The following is an 18,070-nucleotide window of genomic DNA, read 5'->3' on the forward strand; positions in this document are numbered from 1 at the left end:
ACTGCTTCAATTTCTCCCATTTTCACTTTATTGCCTATATTTTCTTCCCTTTAATTTGCTTTCAGGTTTCTTTCTTATACTTTCCCCTCCAGCAGCTAAGGTAGTATTTTCCTGCTTTTGTTTTGCCTTTTATTTCTGCCTGTTTATGTCTGTCATTTCGTCTTTTTTGCTCATTGTATTCTTTCCTTTCTTCCCATTCACTTCCCCATGACTCCACTGTTTGCTGTGTCTGGTAAATGGGCAGTCCCTCTCCTTTACCACCATCCACTATTTCTGCTGGTTGCCAGGGAGACAAACAGGCAGTGCAATAGGTGTCAGTTCTGCATACAATTACCTGTGCAGGGAAGAGAGCTGTGCCTTCAGCAGGGACAGCTGCCTACAGAAAACCTAAAAAGGACCTGCACTCAGGTCCCTTTTAGGAGCTTTATGCTGGAAGGTTTGTATGCTAACAATTCTCTCCTGTTCACCTGCTTGGAGATGGCTTCTCTTTTCTTTGCTGAAGTTACTGGGGTGTCAGCAATGAGAAGTCATCCCTTCTGAATTAATTTTAATGAAAAAGAAAGAAATTGTTTAAAAGAGACACTAAAATTGCTTTATTTTATTTTTAAAAATTGTTAATTTGCCCATCATCTGTTCTCAAAGAGCAAAGGACTCCTCTTTTACACCAATTTAAGATTTAAAGCAAGTTAATGTCACTGGAAAGGGCAAGATGTCTTGAATCTGACATTTCAGATACTATAAAATCTACCTTCAGAATTTTACTCAACTATTACTGATTTCTGCCCTTGAAAATAACATTTTTACTTTAGAAAATATCTACAAATACAGTAATATATAGAATACATATTTTATATAAATTCATATGCTTTTTGCATAGGACAATAAAAAAATATAAACATAACTTGAATATATGATGAAATAGAAAGTTTTCCTTTAGGAGGAAATAGGGTATTACCCATTCCTTAAACAAAGGGTGAAATTCTGACAACATACTTATCACAGATGACTGCTGAACTCTTCCTTAACAATGCTAAAGGTAGCAGTAGTTTTAAATCAATTTTTCTGATCTGTGTTCTTGGGGTCAGGAGCCAAGGTTCAAAACACGATTACACTAGATTTGGAGGTATTTACAATGAATATTTGATTTTGCTCTCAAATTCTATTTAATATAAACATGTTTGATTAACTTGCACAATTTTAAATGGTCCAACTACATCTATGAGCCCATACAACAGTAGTTTTCCTAATACTTGAAAGTCTGACCCATTTGAACATATGAATGGTTCTACTGCATTTGACAAGTAAGTGACTGACATTCAGCTGAGTAACACTGAAGAGTGGTGAGAAGAGTTCTAGTCATAACTGACAATATGCCAATAATACAAGCAGTCCAAACTGATTGCAAATTATCAATAAATATGACTAAAAGAAGTATTTCAAACTATGTACCAAAAACTATTACAGTAGTTGGAAACTGGCTAGAATAGTTAGTCACAGCATAAGAATCTAGCACACCATATATTTGTATTTACCCTAACACTTCAAAACCTACCTCTAGGCCATTTTGTCTTTCAAACATAGATAGAAGGCTGATCCATGCATGATGGCCTTTAACAGTCTTGTCATAAAACACAGGAGCTTTGCTGCTTTAAACGTAGTGAAAAGTATAATTCCTCCTGTTTGCTTAATGTTTTGTTTTGCTCAGTGTTTTGGGTTTTTTTTTTCCTTTTAACTTTGGAAATGAAAATAATTATCTCTAGTGTTTCTACTCAATATTAAAAGTGTCAGACTCATCTGATGAGTTGACAGAAAGTGACAGTGTTTAGACTGAAGTGTTCACCATCTGTCTGAGGTTCTGAGCCTGACTGCCACTTAAGAAAAGGCATCATAGGGTAAATGATTTTGGAAACCCACGATTTTTGAACAGCAAATATAATTTACAATTGTCGAGATTATTTACAATTCAACAATTTTAAATTGTAATCACTATATAAACACATATATGCTGTTTCTATAACTTCTAACATTCCTTCAAGCCCAGTTCACTTTCAGCTATTTATACATTTCTAGCATGTAGCCCTGAGCTTGGAATTTATCTTTGATCAGATCATCTTTGATGATTTAAAACCACCAATCTAGATTTGGGATTTTTAAACTTACAAGAGTCTACAGGCTATGAACTATTCCCGCTCCTTTTGTAAACTCCGACACATACTGAACTGTGTAATTACACCCTCAGTTCCTCTGAGCTCCAGAGAACAGAGAGGTTATTGCACCTCCAGACAGATGGAGAGAGAAAGGACTAACAGAACTGCATGGGCTTGTGAACTATACATTTCCATGATGTCCATAACAAAATAATCTTCATTTCTTCTACTTGCCAATGTCAGTGTACATGTCTGCATGTCTGTCTAACCCTTTGATGACTTCCCAAAAAGATAACCGATACTTGGAATCAGATTTTGGAGGTTCATGGGAAAAGCTGCTGTGCTATATTTCTCTGCCAACCACGCAAACTCCCAGATGCCTTATTTGTAGCTCTGGGAGCAACCAAAAAGTTGCAAGGAAAACAACAGCTTTTTTGCAAATGCCAAGATCAAAACTGTTTTGGTGAATGAAGGACACATGGAGTCTCACACTTCTGCCTTGTGATGGCTCCATCTCCAGCATTCTTTGTTTCAAGATAGATGTCTCCTCTGGTATTTATTCTTAAGCAGTTCAAGCAGTCTTATGCTTGAAAATATTTGATAAGGCTTGTGTGGTCCCTAAGCAAAGACAGAGGTGCTTTCTAGAATGATTCTATCAGCCTTATGCTATTAGCCTTAATAAGGAAACAGGTGAGTAAATATTATGGTTTAAATGAAACTCATTCAGAGTTTCAAACAGGGAAAGGAACCTGGAATGAATTTGCAGAGGGGAAAAAACAAAAACTGAAAGAGACTGTCTGTCATAAATTGCATGCATTTCACTCATACTTACGTCAGAAGAAATGGATAGTAATTACTGCCTTCTTAGGCACTTGAAAGAGGGTGCAAGATAATGGTTTACAAAACACAGTTCTTAATGGACAGATGATCTAACTTCAACTCCTTTGGGAAAACAAGGGAGAAAAAGCCTAAAATTCACACCAACCACTTCCCTAGACTTCATGCACCTGAAAAAGGCTGTCCTTTCCACTACCTAACTGGGTGTACACACTGCCTTTCTCAGAAGGCTGAACCTTTCGAATACAGCTCTGCTCTCAGGGCAGACTGGCACAGGGCATGCTGCAGGGGTGTGCCACTACAAGTTCCAAACCATTCCCAATCACACTCAGGCTGTGAAACACAGCTCAGCCAGGAATTTTCACGTATGTGGGGAGTGCTGCTGGAAATCAGAGAACTGACATTGGAGAAAAGCTAACAAGCAGACTCCTCCCTAAAAATCCCATATTTGACACTCTACTGCACCATTATTAACAATCAAGAAAGATACTGGACAGTAAGGTATGAAAATCAATAGAGAGAACTTGACAATTCCTCTATTGGCAGAAGAGAGTATGTCAAAATAAAACTGAACTCATGAGAACTTGTTTTATTGACAAAGATTTCTACAAGAGTACCAGGACAGCATCTGAAAAGTCTTATGCTACTGCAATTGTGCCATCCTACAGGACCATAAAGTTACATCCACACCAGTGAAACAGACAGGTCTTGGAGTGTCCTCAGGCATCAGTTCCAGCTGGAATGGAATAACTCACATCTAAGTTATTAAGCTCCTCTCTTAAAAAAAAGGATGCTTACATTCAAACTCCTAAGTAAGAATATTAAGTCAATTAACACCTTTATTCTTGCCCAGAATTGTTTGGGTGACAATAAGCTGGCCCCAATCAAAACCACAGTAGACCACCAATGATCTCAAGTGCCAGCAGATGCATCTGGCATTGCACTGTTAGCTAGCAGAAGGCCAAACTGTGTGGGACAATTTGGCTAAGGCCAATCTGTGTGGGACAACTTGGTCAAGGGAATCATAATACCTTTCCACCAGGACAATGGGTTTGCTAGACTTTGAAAAGGAAGTGAAGATAAGCTTTGCATGCCTGAAAAATGTCTAGACAAATGGGAGGACAAGCTGCTGTATCTAGCAATCCCAAGCATTCAACTTCCAACAGCAGCACAGAGGACATGGTGTCAGCTGTCATTAGGGCCAGTGGATTTAATTTAGATCTTGTTCAGTACATTGCTGAAGATACTGAAATGAATTTATTTAAATAAAAAAATCCAATTATTAAACTGTCTTTGTACTCACTTTGTACTTGAGTGCTTCTGTATTTAGCTTTGTACAGTGCTTTCAAGTTCTGAGACAAAAAGAAATAAAACTTGTATCTTTATGAATCTCTTGGAGGCATCAGTGAGAGCTATTTTACATGAAAGATTTTCCAGTATAAAGTGAAATTAGGTGCCTGGTAGAGACAAATTTCAGATCATTATTCCCTGTAACCTAGCCTAATATGAACCCTGATGTCAGAAAGCATTAATGAAAAAGATTCCAAATTATTAAATTCATTAATGTTAGCACAGTCTTCACTGATACTCTTGAAAGATTTCTGTTATGAAAAGCAAAATGACTTTTCAACTGGATTAAGTCTCAAAATCTGTATCATTAATACTAGTTTCTAATGCCCAATATGAAACAGACTAAAATGTTAATTCTGCTGTACAGTTTCACAGATCAAATACTATTTTAGTTTTTGTCCTAAAGGAAGTTGGAACACTCACATAAAAATAAACCCCAAAATACAATTAGATTTAAATTAATTTTTTTTTGTGGCAAAACTGTCATTAGGTGAATGTCTTAAACTTTCTGATAGTAATATTTATTCACATTAAAACAAGCACGCAATGGTCCTACAATGGTGTTATTTAAACAGAGGAACACCACAGGAGGAGAGAAAAGAGTTCATATCTAACATCCTGAAGGCTTCCCAAGTTACTCTGGACTTGGAAGGCCTTCAGAGATCTCCCTTTGAGGTTTACAAAAATGGCCTGCAATATCTTCAGTTCCAAGTACCCTGAAAGAAAGCTTTGGCTTCCCAACTCAGAAGTTAAGACTGGTTTTACAAAAGTAATGTATTAAAAAAAAAATCTACTACAAACAAGAACATTGCACAGCAACAAACCAACCACCTAAACAACAATAAAAAAGCCCAACCCCAAATGTCCTTCATTCTTTACCTGGAGTTCCAACCCACAGAAAGGAGAAGGAAGATGAAAAGAGGGACAAAACCCCCTTCCTATTGCATAGCATATTTTAGGTGATTTTTTAGAGGCTTTTCTGACTTCTGTAGCTTTAGAACTTATTCAAACAGATGTAGGGCTAAGAAAACTAGCACTGATTTTATTAAAGCCTTTTGTAATTCCCAGGTGCTGCTCCCCTCTGTGCCAGCCACACAAACTACGCACCAGCACAGTACGGCAGCTACCAAGGCTGATTTGAGGGATCTCTTCTGTTCACTTTTAATTTTACAGTTGTGTATGAAAATTCACATTATCAAAACAAGTTTTTTTTTAATAGTAGCATTTTTACATTAATCAGATCCATTTTTAAATTTTTTATATAATACAATGTTAATCTTTGAAATCTGTTGTGAAACACAGAATATTCACTAACCAAATCAGCAAGAGAAGGTCACCTGCAGCACTCATACACATGTACACAGACATCTGCAAGCTAGCCCAGAATAAAATACCTTCAAGTTGGGAGTCCACCAGCCAAAAGAAAGACCCCCTTTCTAGTAAGGCAAAGGACCTTATAGCCTCCAAGTCACCTCTATCATGTAGACATTTCTTTTTTATGAAATGCTAGTGCAGATATTTAGAAAAGTCCATCCTTGTGAATTACAGACACACCGTAAATTGCTGATGCAAAAGGGGAAAAAAATCTGAAGTGACTTTTCCATAATTACTAATTTGAAACTTTAAGCCTCTAAAAAAGATTGGCATTCTAATATTTAAGAAGACATCTCACACCTTGGTAGAGTTAATTTATTACCTGATGGTACTTCTTGAGTATGTTGTGCATTTCTGCTACATCTTCACTTGTTATAGTTTTGATGATATATCTTTTGTCGTACGACGTATGAAAGCGGGCACCGCTGCGTGCTTGGGAATCATTGGCAAGGGGTGCACTTCTTGTCAATGAATTCTGTCAATTGATTTAAAACAAAAAGAGCATCAAGTCAGACAAAAGTATGTAACTTTTATTTGGAGCACATATAAACAATTTACACTTATTTTAAAGTACTTTTCAATACATCTGCACCAAGCTGAATTCTGAAAAGCATGTATTCACAGACTACGTTATCTTGAGAAAACACTTCAAAAATAAAGAAGAATAGCACATTTGAGAAGGAAGGTATTGCTCATCAGTGGTTCAAAACTCATCCTCAACATTTAATGAGAATTTATTGGACATAGATACACACATATTATCAGCTTTGGGGAAGAAAACATACAGTAATTAAAAATCTAGAAGGAACACTGCATTACACCACAATAATTATAAAGAGATGATCCATTCATAGTTATAGTTTCACTTTAACATTAGCAGTATTTGCTCTTGAGACAGTGTGATCTGGTACATAACCAAGACCACAGTTACATTTCTGAGTTCTAGTACCAGAGCTATTCCATAGAGTTAAGCAAATAATATTGTACAATACCTCCTTTGGTAGAATAAGCCTACCTCCATACTGTCTCAAGAGGAGAAAATTAGTTAACGACTATATGGCATTTAGAAGAGGGATTAAGGACTATTTTTAGAGTGAAGTTTAAAATTATTGGTGCTTCAACAGAAGCATGAGAAGCCTTCTGCTTTTTTCAGAGAATAAATAGTATTTAGGTTAGATTTCTTTACAATTATAAAAACCAAGAAAAAAATAGACTAAGTATAACAACTTTTTTGCCTGGAAACATCCTTCTTTACCAATAAGAATTTATGCCAATTGTTATACACTTGCACAAAAAAAGCAGTAAGAGCAGCAACACAGCCATGAGAAAACAATGATGTTTTGGACCCCCTGTGCATTTCCATAAATATGAACATAATCTGGAAAGGTTCAACAAGTTTATGATAGACTACTGGAACACTTCTATGTTTATATGTTTATGAAACAAACTTGCAGTAACCATCTGGTATATCCCTACTTGTAGCAGAAAACCCCAGCTCCTGCTATCCTTCCTCATTGTACCATGCTGCACAAACAGCTCTTGTTAAATGGAAATATACCTCCCTTCTTTCCACATTCACAGAGCATAATGTTCTCCCTGCTAGGTGAAAAGCCATTTTACTTTCAAAGATAATGAATATTAAATTTTTATATATAAATGCAAGCATTGAATATTCCTAAACAGCAGAAGTTCAGCTCCAAGAGCTACAGAATGAATGTTTGTGTGGTGTGGTAAGGCACTGTGAACTAAGTCACAAAATGGATTTGCACTAGAAGAACGATGATGCTCTGTGAGAGTAATTACCAATACGCTTCATCTACCACATTCAGGTACCAAACCCACACAAACTTGTTTTTGCAGGACCTACGTTTTATTTGGAGATTTTCAGAATGAGCAGGACATGCAGATTAAACCCCTGGTCAGTAATTACTATGAAGTAATAACCTCAACCAAGAAATTAGGGTAACTATAGCCCCGAGTTTAAGAAGACACTTGACAATTATGTCTCTGTATTTTGGAGATCCATTGATTTCAACAGGGCTTCAAGCATTGTTTAATTTATCCCAACTGTGGGGTGCTTTCTGAAATCAATTTAACATGAAATAAAACCATTTTCCCACAAGGTTACTTAGTTCAACAGAAATACTCAGGAGTAGCAGGAATGACAGTAAATCACCAAAAAGTGCACAGCTCTACGAGGGCTTATTAGAATGAAAACCTTAATTATGACATGTAGGAGAAATAAATCTTTTGCACTTCTTTCTACATATTTCTAGGCTTGTACAACGAACCAGAAAAATTACTGATGTCTGTGATAAAAAGTGACATATTTCTCTATTATCCTCTCTACTCAGTAATGAATGAAAGGATGGGGGTGCTTCTTTAAGGTTTATAAATCAACATTTTTTCTAGACTAGCTCTCTCAGAAGAGAGCTTTAGGGACACCACTGCAGACACTGCAGTTCCTTCTCAACACTGGCTTTTGGAGAGTCAGTTTTAACAAATATAAGTCCTGATACACCATCACCTCACACAGTACTGAAGATAGTAGAGAATTCAAGTATTACAGCAGTTTTCTTTGCCTGCTTTCAGATTTTTTTTCTGTTGAAATTGATTTCCCACCACTCCATCACTGAAAAGTTTTAATGTACTGAAGTCTATTAAAGGAAACAAATATTATAAACTGATTAATTTCTCTTAATGCTACACTTGATACCAGTACTCCACTAATTTTCAAATTGAATTGTGGAGGTAGTGGTAGAAACCCTTTGTGCTCTACAGTCAGAAATTGGTTTTGTTTCCAGGCCTATATTTAATAGTTCAAGATGAAGAGCTGATAATAGAAGTTAAAATCAAAAAAGAAGTACAAATTCAGTTGCCTTCATCACAAATTGAAAATACGATGTAATGTAATAATTATTTTTCATTTTAAAAAACATGAATGCATGGGTAACCATTAGTGTATGTAATGAATTAAACTACTACTAAGTTATTCAGCTATAATTCAGTTAGTAATAATAAAGGCTACTGAGTAATTACTTGTTATTATTCCCAGCAGAAAAGGGTACATTATTCTGAGGTTAACTATTGCAATAAAGCAGGAACCACAGTATTCTGAATGTGTTTTTCCCACAGAACTCTAGTCTTCAGCCTGTAATCCATATAATATAAAAGTTGAAAGCAATTAACCTGGCAGGAGACTTAAGTTGTTTAGCTATAAAAAGCCACAAAAGAGGGTATTGGCTAGTTGGCCCCTGAACATCAGAAGCAGGAAAAGAAGGAAAATGTAAAGTACATGAACTCAAAGTACTCATAAGGTGTATTTTAATATCCTTCATGGAAAGATTTTCATATTTGAGTGAAATACAGGCCTGGGTTGTACTGGGTATAGAAGAGATGCTAGTTGACTGAACATTAGAAAATGTAATGCCTATCTAGAAGAAGATGCAGAAGGAAGATCCAGGGTCTGTCAGTCTGATCTTGGTGCCAGGGAAGGTCATGGAGCAGATCCTCTTGCGTGCCATCACACAGCACGTACAGGACAACCAGGGGATCAGGCCCAGCCAGCACAGGTTTGTGAAAGACAGGTCCTGCTTGACTGACCTGAGCTCTTTTTCTATGATAAGATGACCCACTTGGATGGGTGAAAGGCTGTGGATGTGCCTACCCAGACTTCAGGAAAGCCTTTGCCACCATTTCCCACAGCATCTCCTGCAGGAACTGGCTGCTCATGGCCTGCCCGGGTGCTCTCTTGGATGGGTAGGAAACTGTAGCCATGGCCGGGCCCAGAGGCTGCTGGTGAATGGAATTCCATCCAGCAGTGCTCCCCAGGGCTCAGGGCTGGCACCAGGTCTGTTTAATGTCTTTATCAAGATCCACATGAGGGCACCCAGGGCTGCAGACACCGAGCTGGGTGGGAGTGTTGAGCTGCTGGAGGGCAGGAAGGCTCTGCAGGGGGATCTGGCCAGGCTGCACTGATGGCAGAGGCCAGAGCTCTGAGCTCCAACAAGGCCAAGTGCCTGCGCCTGCTCCTGCCCTTGGGTCACAACAACCCCTGCAGCTCCAGGCTGGGCAGAGGGGCTGGGAGATGCCTGCAGGAAAAGGTGCTGGGGGTGCTGCTCAACAGCAGCTGAACATGAGCCAGAGAGTGCCCAGGGGGCCAAGAGGCCAATGGCATCCTGGCCTGGAGCAGCAATGGAGTGGCCAGCAGGACCAGGGCAGTGACCAGAACCCTGCACTCAGCACTGCTGAGGCCACACCTTGAGTTCTGGGTTCAGTTCTCTGGGTTCAGGGACCCTCAATTCAGGAAGGGCATCGAGGTGCTGGAGAGAGTCCAGAGAAGGGCAGTGGAGCTGGGGAAGTCTGATGAGGAGAAGCTGAGGGAGCTTTCCTCCTGGAGAAGAGGAGGCTCAGGGGTGACCTTATCATGCTCTACAGCTGCCTGAAAGGAGGGTGCAGCCAGGTGGGATTCAGTCCCTTCCCCCAGGTAACAAGCAAAAGGACAAGAGGAAACGGCCAGAAGTTGCCTTCACCTAAACAGATCCCTGTTTTTCCAGCAGTAGCTTTTTCTTCCTCTAATGAAAATTTATGCTGCCTGATTACTAACTATAATGAAAATCAATTTGCAAATACAACTATCATACCAAAAATGTTGCTAACAAAAAAATACATCTCTGGATAATTATTTAGCTGCACTTTAATTTTTATTAATATTTTAATGGGTTACAAATAGTGATGCATTTATTTTTTAGTAGGTGGTTATTTTATTAGTAGTTATCTATATCAAGATTAATTAAGAATGCACATAGCTATCATTTTACTACATGCATATTAATTTGTCAGAATAAACCAACCAACTTTATGCTAAGCAGCATCTTTCCATACATGCAGAGATAACCCAAGTGCCCTCTCTACAATACTTGGACTCCACTACTAAATTAAGAGCAAATGTTTAAACATTTAACATGTTTAAATAAAAAACAACCTCTACTTAAACCTTTAATTAAATTAAAGTCTTTGAGACTTTATTTTTATTAACTCCCCACTCTTGTTATAGCTCTCTCAATGCAATGCACTTTTCAGATACAGAATGTAGTTACTTTGAACTTTAAAAGCACATGGAACATAGGAGACATTTAATATTACTATTTTCTGTGTCTTCTTTTGATACTTGCCCAAGTTTGTTAAATAAGTGTGGTTTAAAAAGCAGAAAAAATAAATCTAATTATATCACATTGTGCAGATTACTAGTAATTGCCACTTTCTTGTGCTGATAAATACATAGTTGAGTTTTGCCAGTAGATTATTTTGTTAGCAATGGTTAATTCTCCCTTCTGTGAATAGAAAAAAGTTCAAATTCCTTCTCAAAGTAAACCTTCAAGGTACCTTGCAAAATACCCCATTTCTCAACCATACTATTATACTTGTTTATAGGTAGAAATCAGTCTTCAGTAAAACACATCTACTGTGTATAGTAGTAAAACATCAGTAAAACACATCTACTGGTGACGATAACAACCCATCTTTAAGTAGAGAGATAACAAGAATTTGCTTCACTGGCAAATCATCATTAACAAGTAAGAACAAGAAAGAGCTTCACTGAAAGGATCAAACGAGGAGATTTTAGTGTCTTCAAAGAGGAAACTATATGTTTTTTTAAATCCACTATGATTTTTCCCTTTTGATGTAGGTGAAGCTATCTTACCTGTTGGACTCAGACTGTTCACGCCTCTCATTGAGCCAAATACTAACATTAACACTACAAATGTTAACATAATACAAACACTAATATTAACTAAGTTAATAGTTGATGTTGTGGAATTGAAGAGATTCTTCATTAGAAAATGTTTCTTTTGCAAGTTAAGACACTAAATGGCCAAGAAGGTCCTGCACTTAAGCCATTTGGAGCACAGACATTAGAAAATCTATAACTAGTAAGAAATACCAGAAACACCATATGTGGTATCAAATTTCACTTTTAAGTTAGACTTTAAATATATCCAGATAAGTTAAACATGTTAACTTACTCTGGGGTTGTCTTGTGCAAGTTTAAGTACTTTATCTTAAAGCAGACAATAATAAGAAAGTTATGCAGTTGTGCTCATTAGACAAACTGAAAATACACATTTATTTGAATTGTCCTGCTATTCAGACAGCTTTTGGTCACATTGGATAGACTCTTCTCTTATTGTTGAATGCAGTTTTGAGATATAAATGGTAGCTTCTGGGATCCAGACAGCTTTTACCAGAACACACAGATAAATTTAAGTGATGACTTGTATGAAAAGTAAGAAAGATAAGTTGCACTGTAGCATCTGTGCACAAATTCCTTGGAAGCAAAGCTGCTTGAACCTGTCTGAAAAGAGCAGTTGTAGGCCTTTTCCTCTGCTTGAATCCAGCAGGAAATCCAGTTAAAAGAGACCCACTGGGGTCCCTGGCGGAAAAATCTCCTTCTTAAGTGAGGTATCTCTAGGTGGACTAGGGAGGAAATAAATAATGAAACATAAGCATCTCCCTTTTCCAAAAGGAAAATATAAACGGGGTTAAGGGAGGGGGAAAGGAGAGACAGATCATGGCAAATGCCAGATTGAATTCCCTCTGGCTCTGCTTCTTAATTAGGGGAAGTCTAAGTGGAATATGAACAGATGGGAAATGAGCCAGTCCTCACTTAGCACAGACAGATCTATGAGCTACAAAGCCAGAAGAGGGAGGATATCCTTCAGATGGAGACAAAAAATGCCCAACTCTTACCCAGCAAGAGACACAGGTTTGATGCTGTAACAACCCTTGTACCATCACTTACTGCTAGGACACAGCTCCTCCCTACCGTGCCAGGAGCCAGCAGAGCATGTCTCTAGCTGTACAAAGTTGGAGGTATTAGCCCCATTAAGTTAATAAAAATCAGCTGCTTATACAATAGCATTAGTGAGCTCAAAATTCAAAGAATTAAGGGTCAGACTGCCCTGTACCCTTCAGATTTTCCCAGCCTTCTCCAACTCTTCCATGGTGTGCCTTGGATCTCTGGCACAATTAAAACATCTGTCAGCCAAGCATACCCTGCTCCACTTAACAGCTTCACTTAGCAACTCACTGCAAGTCTCCTGCTCCGAGTGTGCCAATTCCCCATTCACTTCTCATTTCTGAAGTTTTAATCTTGTGCCTGCTGGTTTTTTGGTCTCAGGAGAAAGAGAAGGGTTTGTACTTTTAAAGTGTGAATACTTTCATGAGGTCACTTAAAGGCTACACTAAATTACTTGTGTAATTACTTATACAACTGAAGACACATTTAAAATGCCAAGCTCACAGATACCTCTACTAGATAAATTTCTCCATACATTCCCCTCTTTCCCAAGTAGTTTCCCTCTGACAAGTCACTGCCTGGAAGTTTAAGCGCCCTCACATAAATGAATATTAAAAAAAAAAAAAATCACCCATACAGCACTGACTAGCAGGCAACTAGAAACAGTCATTTCATCTACAGTGCTGAGAAGCTAAAAATCACAAAGAATTTGATCCACAGAATTAATTTCTGATAAAATAATAAAAAGTAATAAAAAAAGTTTCAAATATAAATTACTGAGAGCTAAACCATTTACTAGTACTTAACTTCCCAGAGAGTTCTTGAGAAAAAAAAAGTTAATCAGCACACCTAAATTACATGTCATCATCTCACCCACGAACAGCATATTCTCTACCAAATTACCTGAAAGGTTGTTTAATTTCACTATAGGCCCACTCTCCTCTTTCCCAAGCTCTCAGCAATCTGCACAGTTTTATTTCCTACAACAAATATCTATCAGGTAAGGAAAAAGGTTTTTTCCATAGGTGCTTTTAGGACCTGATCCAGGATTATTTGACATTCACAGGAGCTTCTTCTGGAGATTTCAACAAAATTTCATAAACTAGAATCCAACAGAACTGCTTTGATCAGAAGCTATTTAATTTCACCCAGCACTTCCTAAACTGAACTCCAATCTCTGCTTTTGGATTTGCTAAGTTCTAGAAAGGCAGTCCTCATTTTTTTTTATCCTCAAAAGACCAAGATCCACCACAGCAATTTTTCTAGTATTTAGCCATTTGTGTTGCTGGAAAGGGGAGTTTAATTCTGAATTTTAATTATTTCCTTCTCTGGTAATTCATATTTATTTAATTCCTGAAATACCTAGTATTCTTTTTCCTGCAAAGATACTCACGTACTACTTACTTCTTAACTCCAGTTTTTTCAAGTGCAGCAGGTCAGACTCTGTCACTCCCAACCAAATGGCATTCTCTATGTCCTTAAATTCCTTTGACACTCTTCTGGTATTTTTTTCTACATCCAAATTTCAACTTCCTTTTTCAAAGACTACTAGCATCAAAACTATATACAATATTAGTGTCAGGTATAAAACAAACAGATGTCAAAAAAGTTAAAAAGAAGATCTGGAAGAGTTCTATGCCTTCTAATTTATCCACCCTCGGGGGCAGTTACTCCTAGTGTGAAGGTCCCCCTAGTGCTAAATTCATGTCCTCTTTGACCTCTTGTTCCTTCTCAGAGCTACCACCTCCCTAAACGAAGCCCTCATCTCTGTAGTTCTGCACTCCTTTTTTAATCATGTAACTATTCATCTCACCATATGAACAGGATCTCATTTGGACAGGCTCAGAATGCCAGGTGATCAAAGTGGGTTTTGTACAAAATCTTTGACTTTATTCTGCTTTAACATTTGAATGGATTTTGAGTCCTCTGCAAGATTTCACTACGTGAAATGTCAATTGCTTGTTGACAATTAAATATTGACTGTTATTTAATTATCCATTATTTATATATTTTTTTGTTTATTATTATAAAGCTCTGCAGTAATTAGCATTTTAAAAATCCAAGACAAAATATCACAGCAAATAGTTTGTAAGAAGCATCCTCAAGAGTCCTTAGAAGCCAGCTAAAACACTATCTAATGCTTTATCCTTTGGAAATCAATTTTTACCTTACACATTGGTCAATAAAAATAGCAAGCTACTGTAATTAAATAACAATAATGATATGACTTATGTTAGTTATACCAATAGTAGATAACAAAAAAAAACCCCTAAGCTAACTTCCAGAGAGGCTTTGATTATTTCTAAGAGTAACAAGTTAAGCTTGTTTGGAGCTATTTTATCTAATTGAAACTATTTTTGTGAAGAAAACACACGGAGCAAAGCCACTGAAGTACAGGAAGAACCTGTCCCCCATCTGACATCTTAACTACAAACTATATTTATAACTGGCAAAGCATTGCTCCCCTCTTCAAAGACAAACTGCTGGTGAGGCTCTTCTTCTCTGCCCACTTTGCTTAAAATGTTCACAGCATGAATTTTTATCTCCACAGTGGGAGGCCAAGGATTAGCCCCAGACTCCAAGAGGGTGGAGAGATTTAAAGGTCAATTTAATTAGCTCATTCTAATCTCTCGCACGCCTAATGTAAATGTCATTGTTTTCTAACTGCTACTTTAGCAGACAAGATTGTATTTTAGAAACTTTGAACACATGAACTATGTGTTGGATGTAATACAAATACTCCGTGTAACTAATTTAAAAAGGGATCCTAATAAAAATTGCCATTGAGTCAGACCTTTTCCTAAGAAAGAGAAAAAGGGCAATAGGAAAATGCTGGTGGTAAAGCATGGAGAGCTTTAGAAGAACAGTAATCTTTCAAACTGACTGGCTTAACAGCTTCTCATTGATTTAAATCTTCCCCATTTCATGACGTCTGGACAAAGGCAAACAACGGTTTCTGGTGCTGTGATCTCATCCAAAAGCTGTGGAAAACGAAAATGAGCTTTACAAGCTCAACGTACCCTAAAGACAAATCAGATCACATCCCAGACTATTTAAGAGTGCCTCTGGGCAAGCTTTGCATGAACAAATAGGCAAAAACAAGTGCACAGATGATGCTCTGCGATGACTGAAATCATAGGTCAGTGGAAAGGCCTGCCAGTGGCTCATGGCTGTTGGAGGATGATGTACACACGGTCTGGCTGCTCTCCTGCAGCAGAAGTCACGGTGCTGCTCTCTGGCCCAGGCACAGCTTCCCAACAAGACAAACCTGGAGCTTCCCCCAGCCTTTTTTTTCTTTTTTTACAAGACTTCAGGAATCACAAATATGGAAATTAGACCAGGATTACTGATTAAGATGGACATAATAGAGACAGTGTCATACAACTGACAGAGATGCTCCAAGGTTATTTGCTGTAATTTTCAACAAGTAGCCCACTCCTGAGATGATTTTCAGGACCATGTTTTGTCAGTGACTTGTAGAGACAAGAAAGGCAAAGCACTGTTTTTTTTAAAAACCCCAGAAGCACCAAACCCAGAGATACCTGGGTGGTCACACAGGGACAGGTAGGGATGACTTTTGGGTCTATTTTGTATGGTGACGCTGTTCTTGCAATTAAGCAGGTGCTTATCTGAAAACCCTGTTGCCAAAGCATGACCAGGCAACACTGATCTCTAACACCAGAAGGTCTATAAGGAGTCTGACATGGAGAAAAGCAAACCTGACCTACCAGTAACACGCTACAAGCACATTCAGGGGTGTAACCTCCCCTGCCTTGGCCAGACATACATGGACAATTTTGCATGATAATTTCTTGTCAGGCCATAAGCATGGCTCTCTAAGGCCTATGGTGAATGCCATGGGATCCCCAAAAGATGAAAACAGGACACCACTGGTCCTGTGCTGCACCCATCAGAAATATGGAGCTCCTTTCTATGATCTTAAGATGTGGATGCACACTCCAAACACCTAAGAACATTTTTAAAAAGGGAATGATTACTGTGGAGAAAGATGTGAAAAACTTTGACAGAGAAACACGAACTTCTTTTTTGCACTGAGCTTTCCTTCCAGGAGAAAGGTGATGGGTTCCTTGACTTCGTTGAATAAGAGTTAATGAATAAAACATGAGGGTCTTTCCTAAATCAAGTTATCCTATTGAGACCATAGGTCTGGATTTGGAGCTGTCAGCTTAAGGCATGCACTTGCTTTGGAAAGAGTTGTGGCTCTTTCTGGGAGCCTTTTCCCTTTAGCCCTGCAAAGCTTGGCTTAATGCCTTCCTTTCAATATCTGTAAGAACTAGGGAGTACCTATCAGTTTGCTCTTTTCATGTTGCCAGCATATGCTAAATTACTATTTTCCAGTTTGAATGCCCAGTTTGAATAACACTCAATTTAGGCAAGGAACAGCCAAAAGCAAGGCAAATTAAATGTTTTCTAGGGAAAACTGAGAGAAACCACAAGTTAGAATTTCTGTTGCCATATGTACTAAGGTTAACTCCCACCCTCACTAAATTATTATTTCGGCTGACACTTAAGGTACTAAATCTAAGAACATTAGATTTAGATTGAAAACTTCATTTTTTACATGCTGGGAAGACTACAAACAGCAGAGGTTTTGTTACTACAGCTGGTTCAACACTTTACCACCACTGCCTATACTCACACCAAACAAGATGTCAGCAGTTCTGAATGTCTTGGTGTCAATGTCCATTTGGGATCCACAAACTGTATACTCTGCTATAGGAACCTCATCTGACAGACAAGCCCAGGAACTTTTCAGGCACTGACAGACTTATCATGCTAAAATAAAATGACTAGTACTGGTATTTTCTTTACAAGATAGTTCTTGCTTTGGTGATTTTTAATGCACTTTATGGAATTAATTGAAGAGGTTGTCTTAGGAATAAGCTCCAACTTCTAACATAGTTACTGCTGACCTTGCTGTCTGTAGTTTGATGCTGGAGGTGGCTTGTTCTTTCCCAAACCAAGGGCCAAGAAATCAAAGCATGAATTTTAGTACAGAAGCACCAGCTGAGAGCACTGATTAGTATTTGTTGGTCTGAAGAAAGATATAATCTTGGATTGCAAAGTACTTTTAAAGTTCTTAAGATGATGTCTTAAGACTGGATAAATCATGTAAAATGACTTTGTCTGAAGAAAGATATCATCTTGGATTGCAAAGTACTTTTAAAGTACGTTCTTAAGATGATGTCTTAAGACTGGATAAATCATGTAAAATGAACAAAAATATTTAGAGATAAGAATTTTGATGATCTGAAGTTTAGATACCTCAAAAGAAAATTGTATTGCAGGCTGACATCTAAAAAACATGCCTAGATTTGCATTATTTTCCTGATGCCTTGTTATGAGTCTAGACTACAAATCCCTCTGCATAGAAAGCTCTGGGAGATATTGAAAAGTCTCCGTAACAGCCTTATCAGAAGAAGTTAAAGATACGAGTTCATATGGTTTGTTATTAGGGAAATTGCTTAAAAGCAGGAACTCTCATTAATTATTTTAGATTTCAAGCTTTTATATGCAAAAGTGCTTAGCGAAATATCAAGCA

At 37.8% G+C, this 18,070-nt stretch overlaps 1 protein-coding gene across 2 annotated transcripts in view; it reads right to left on the bottom strand.

Annotated features, from left to right (window-relative positions):
* PIP4K2A (phosphatidylinositol-5-phosphate 4-kinase type 2 alpha) overlaps positions 1-18,070 on the bottom strand; it is a 108,900-nt gene that overhangs the window by 28,247 nt on the left and 62,583 nt on the right. For both annotated transcript variants that reach the window (XM_039710037.1, XM_039710027.1), the window contains exon 4: positions 6,031-6,183. In XM_039710037.1, the coding sequence (XP_039565971.1) occupies positions 6,031-6,183 (153 nt within the window). The remainder of the gene's footprint in view (positions 1-6,030; positions 6,184-18,070) is intronic.

This window comes from Passer montanus, unplaced genomic scaffold, assembly GCF_014805655.1.
Source record: "Passer montanus isolate IOZ18808 unplaced genomic scaffold, ASM1480565v1 scaffold10, whole genome shotgun sequence".
NCBI lineage: Eukaryota > Metazoa > Chordata > Aves > Passeriformes > Passeridae > Passer > Passer montanus.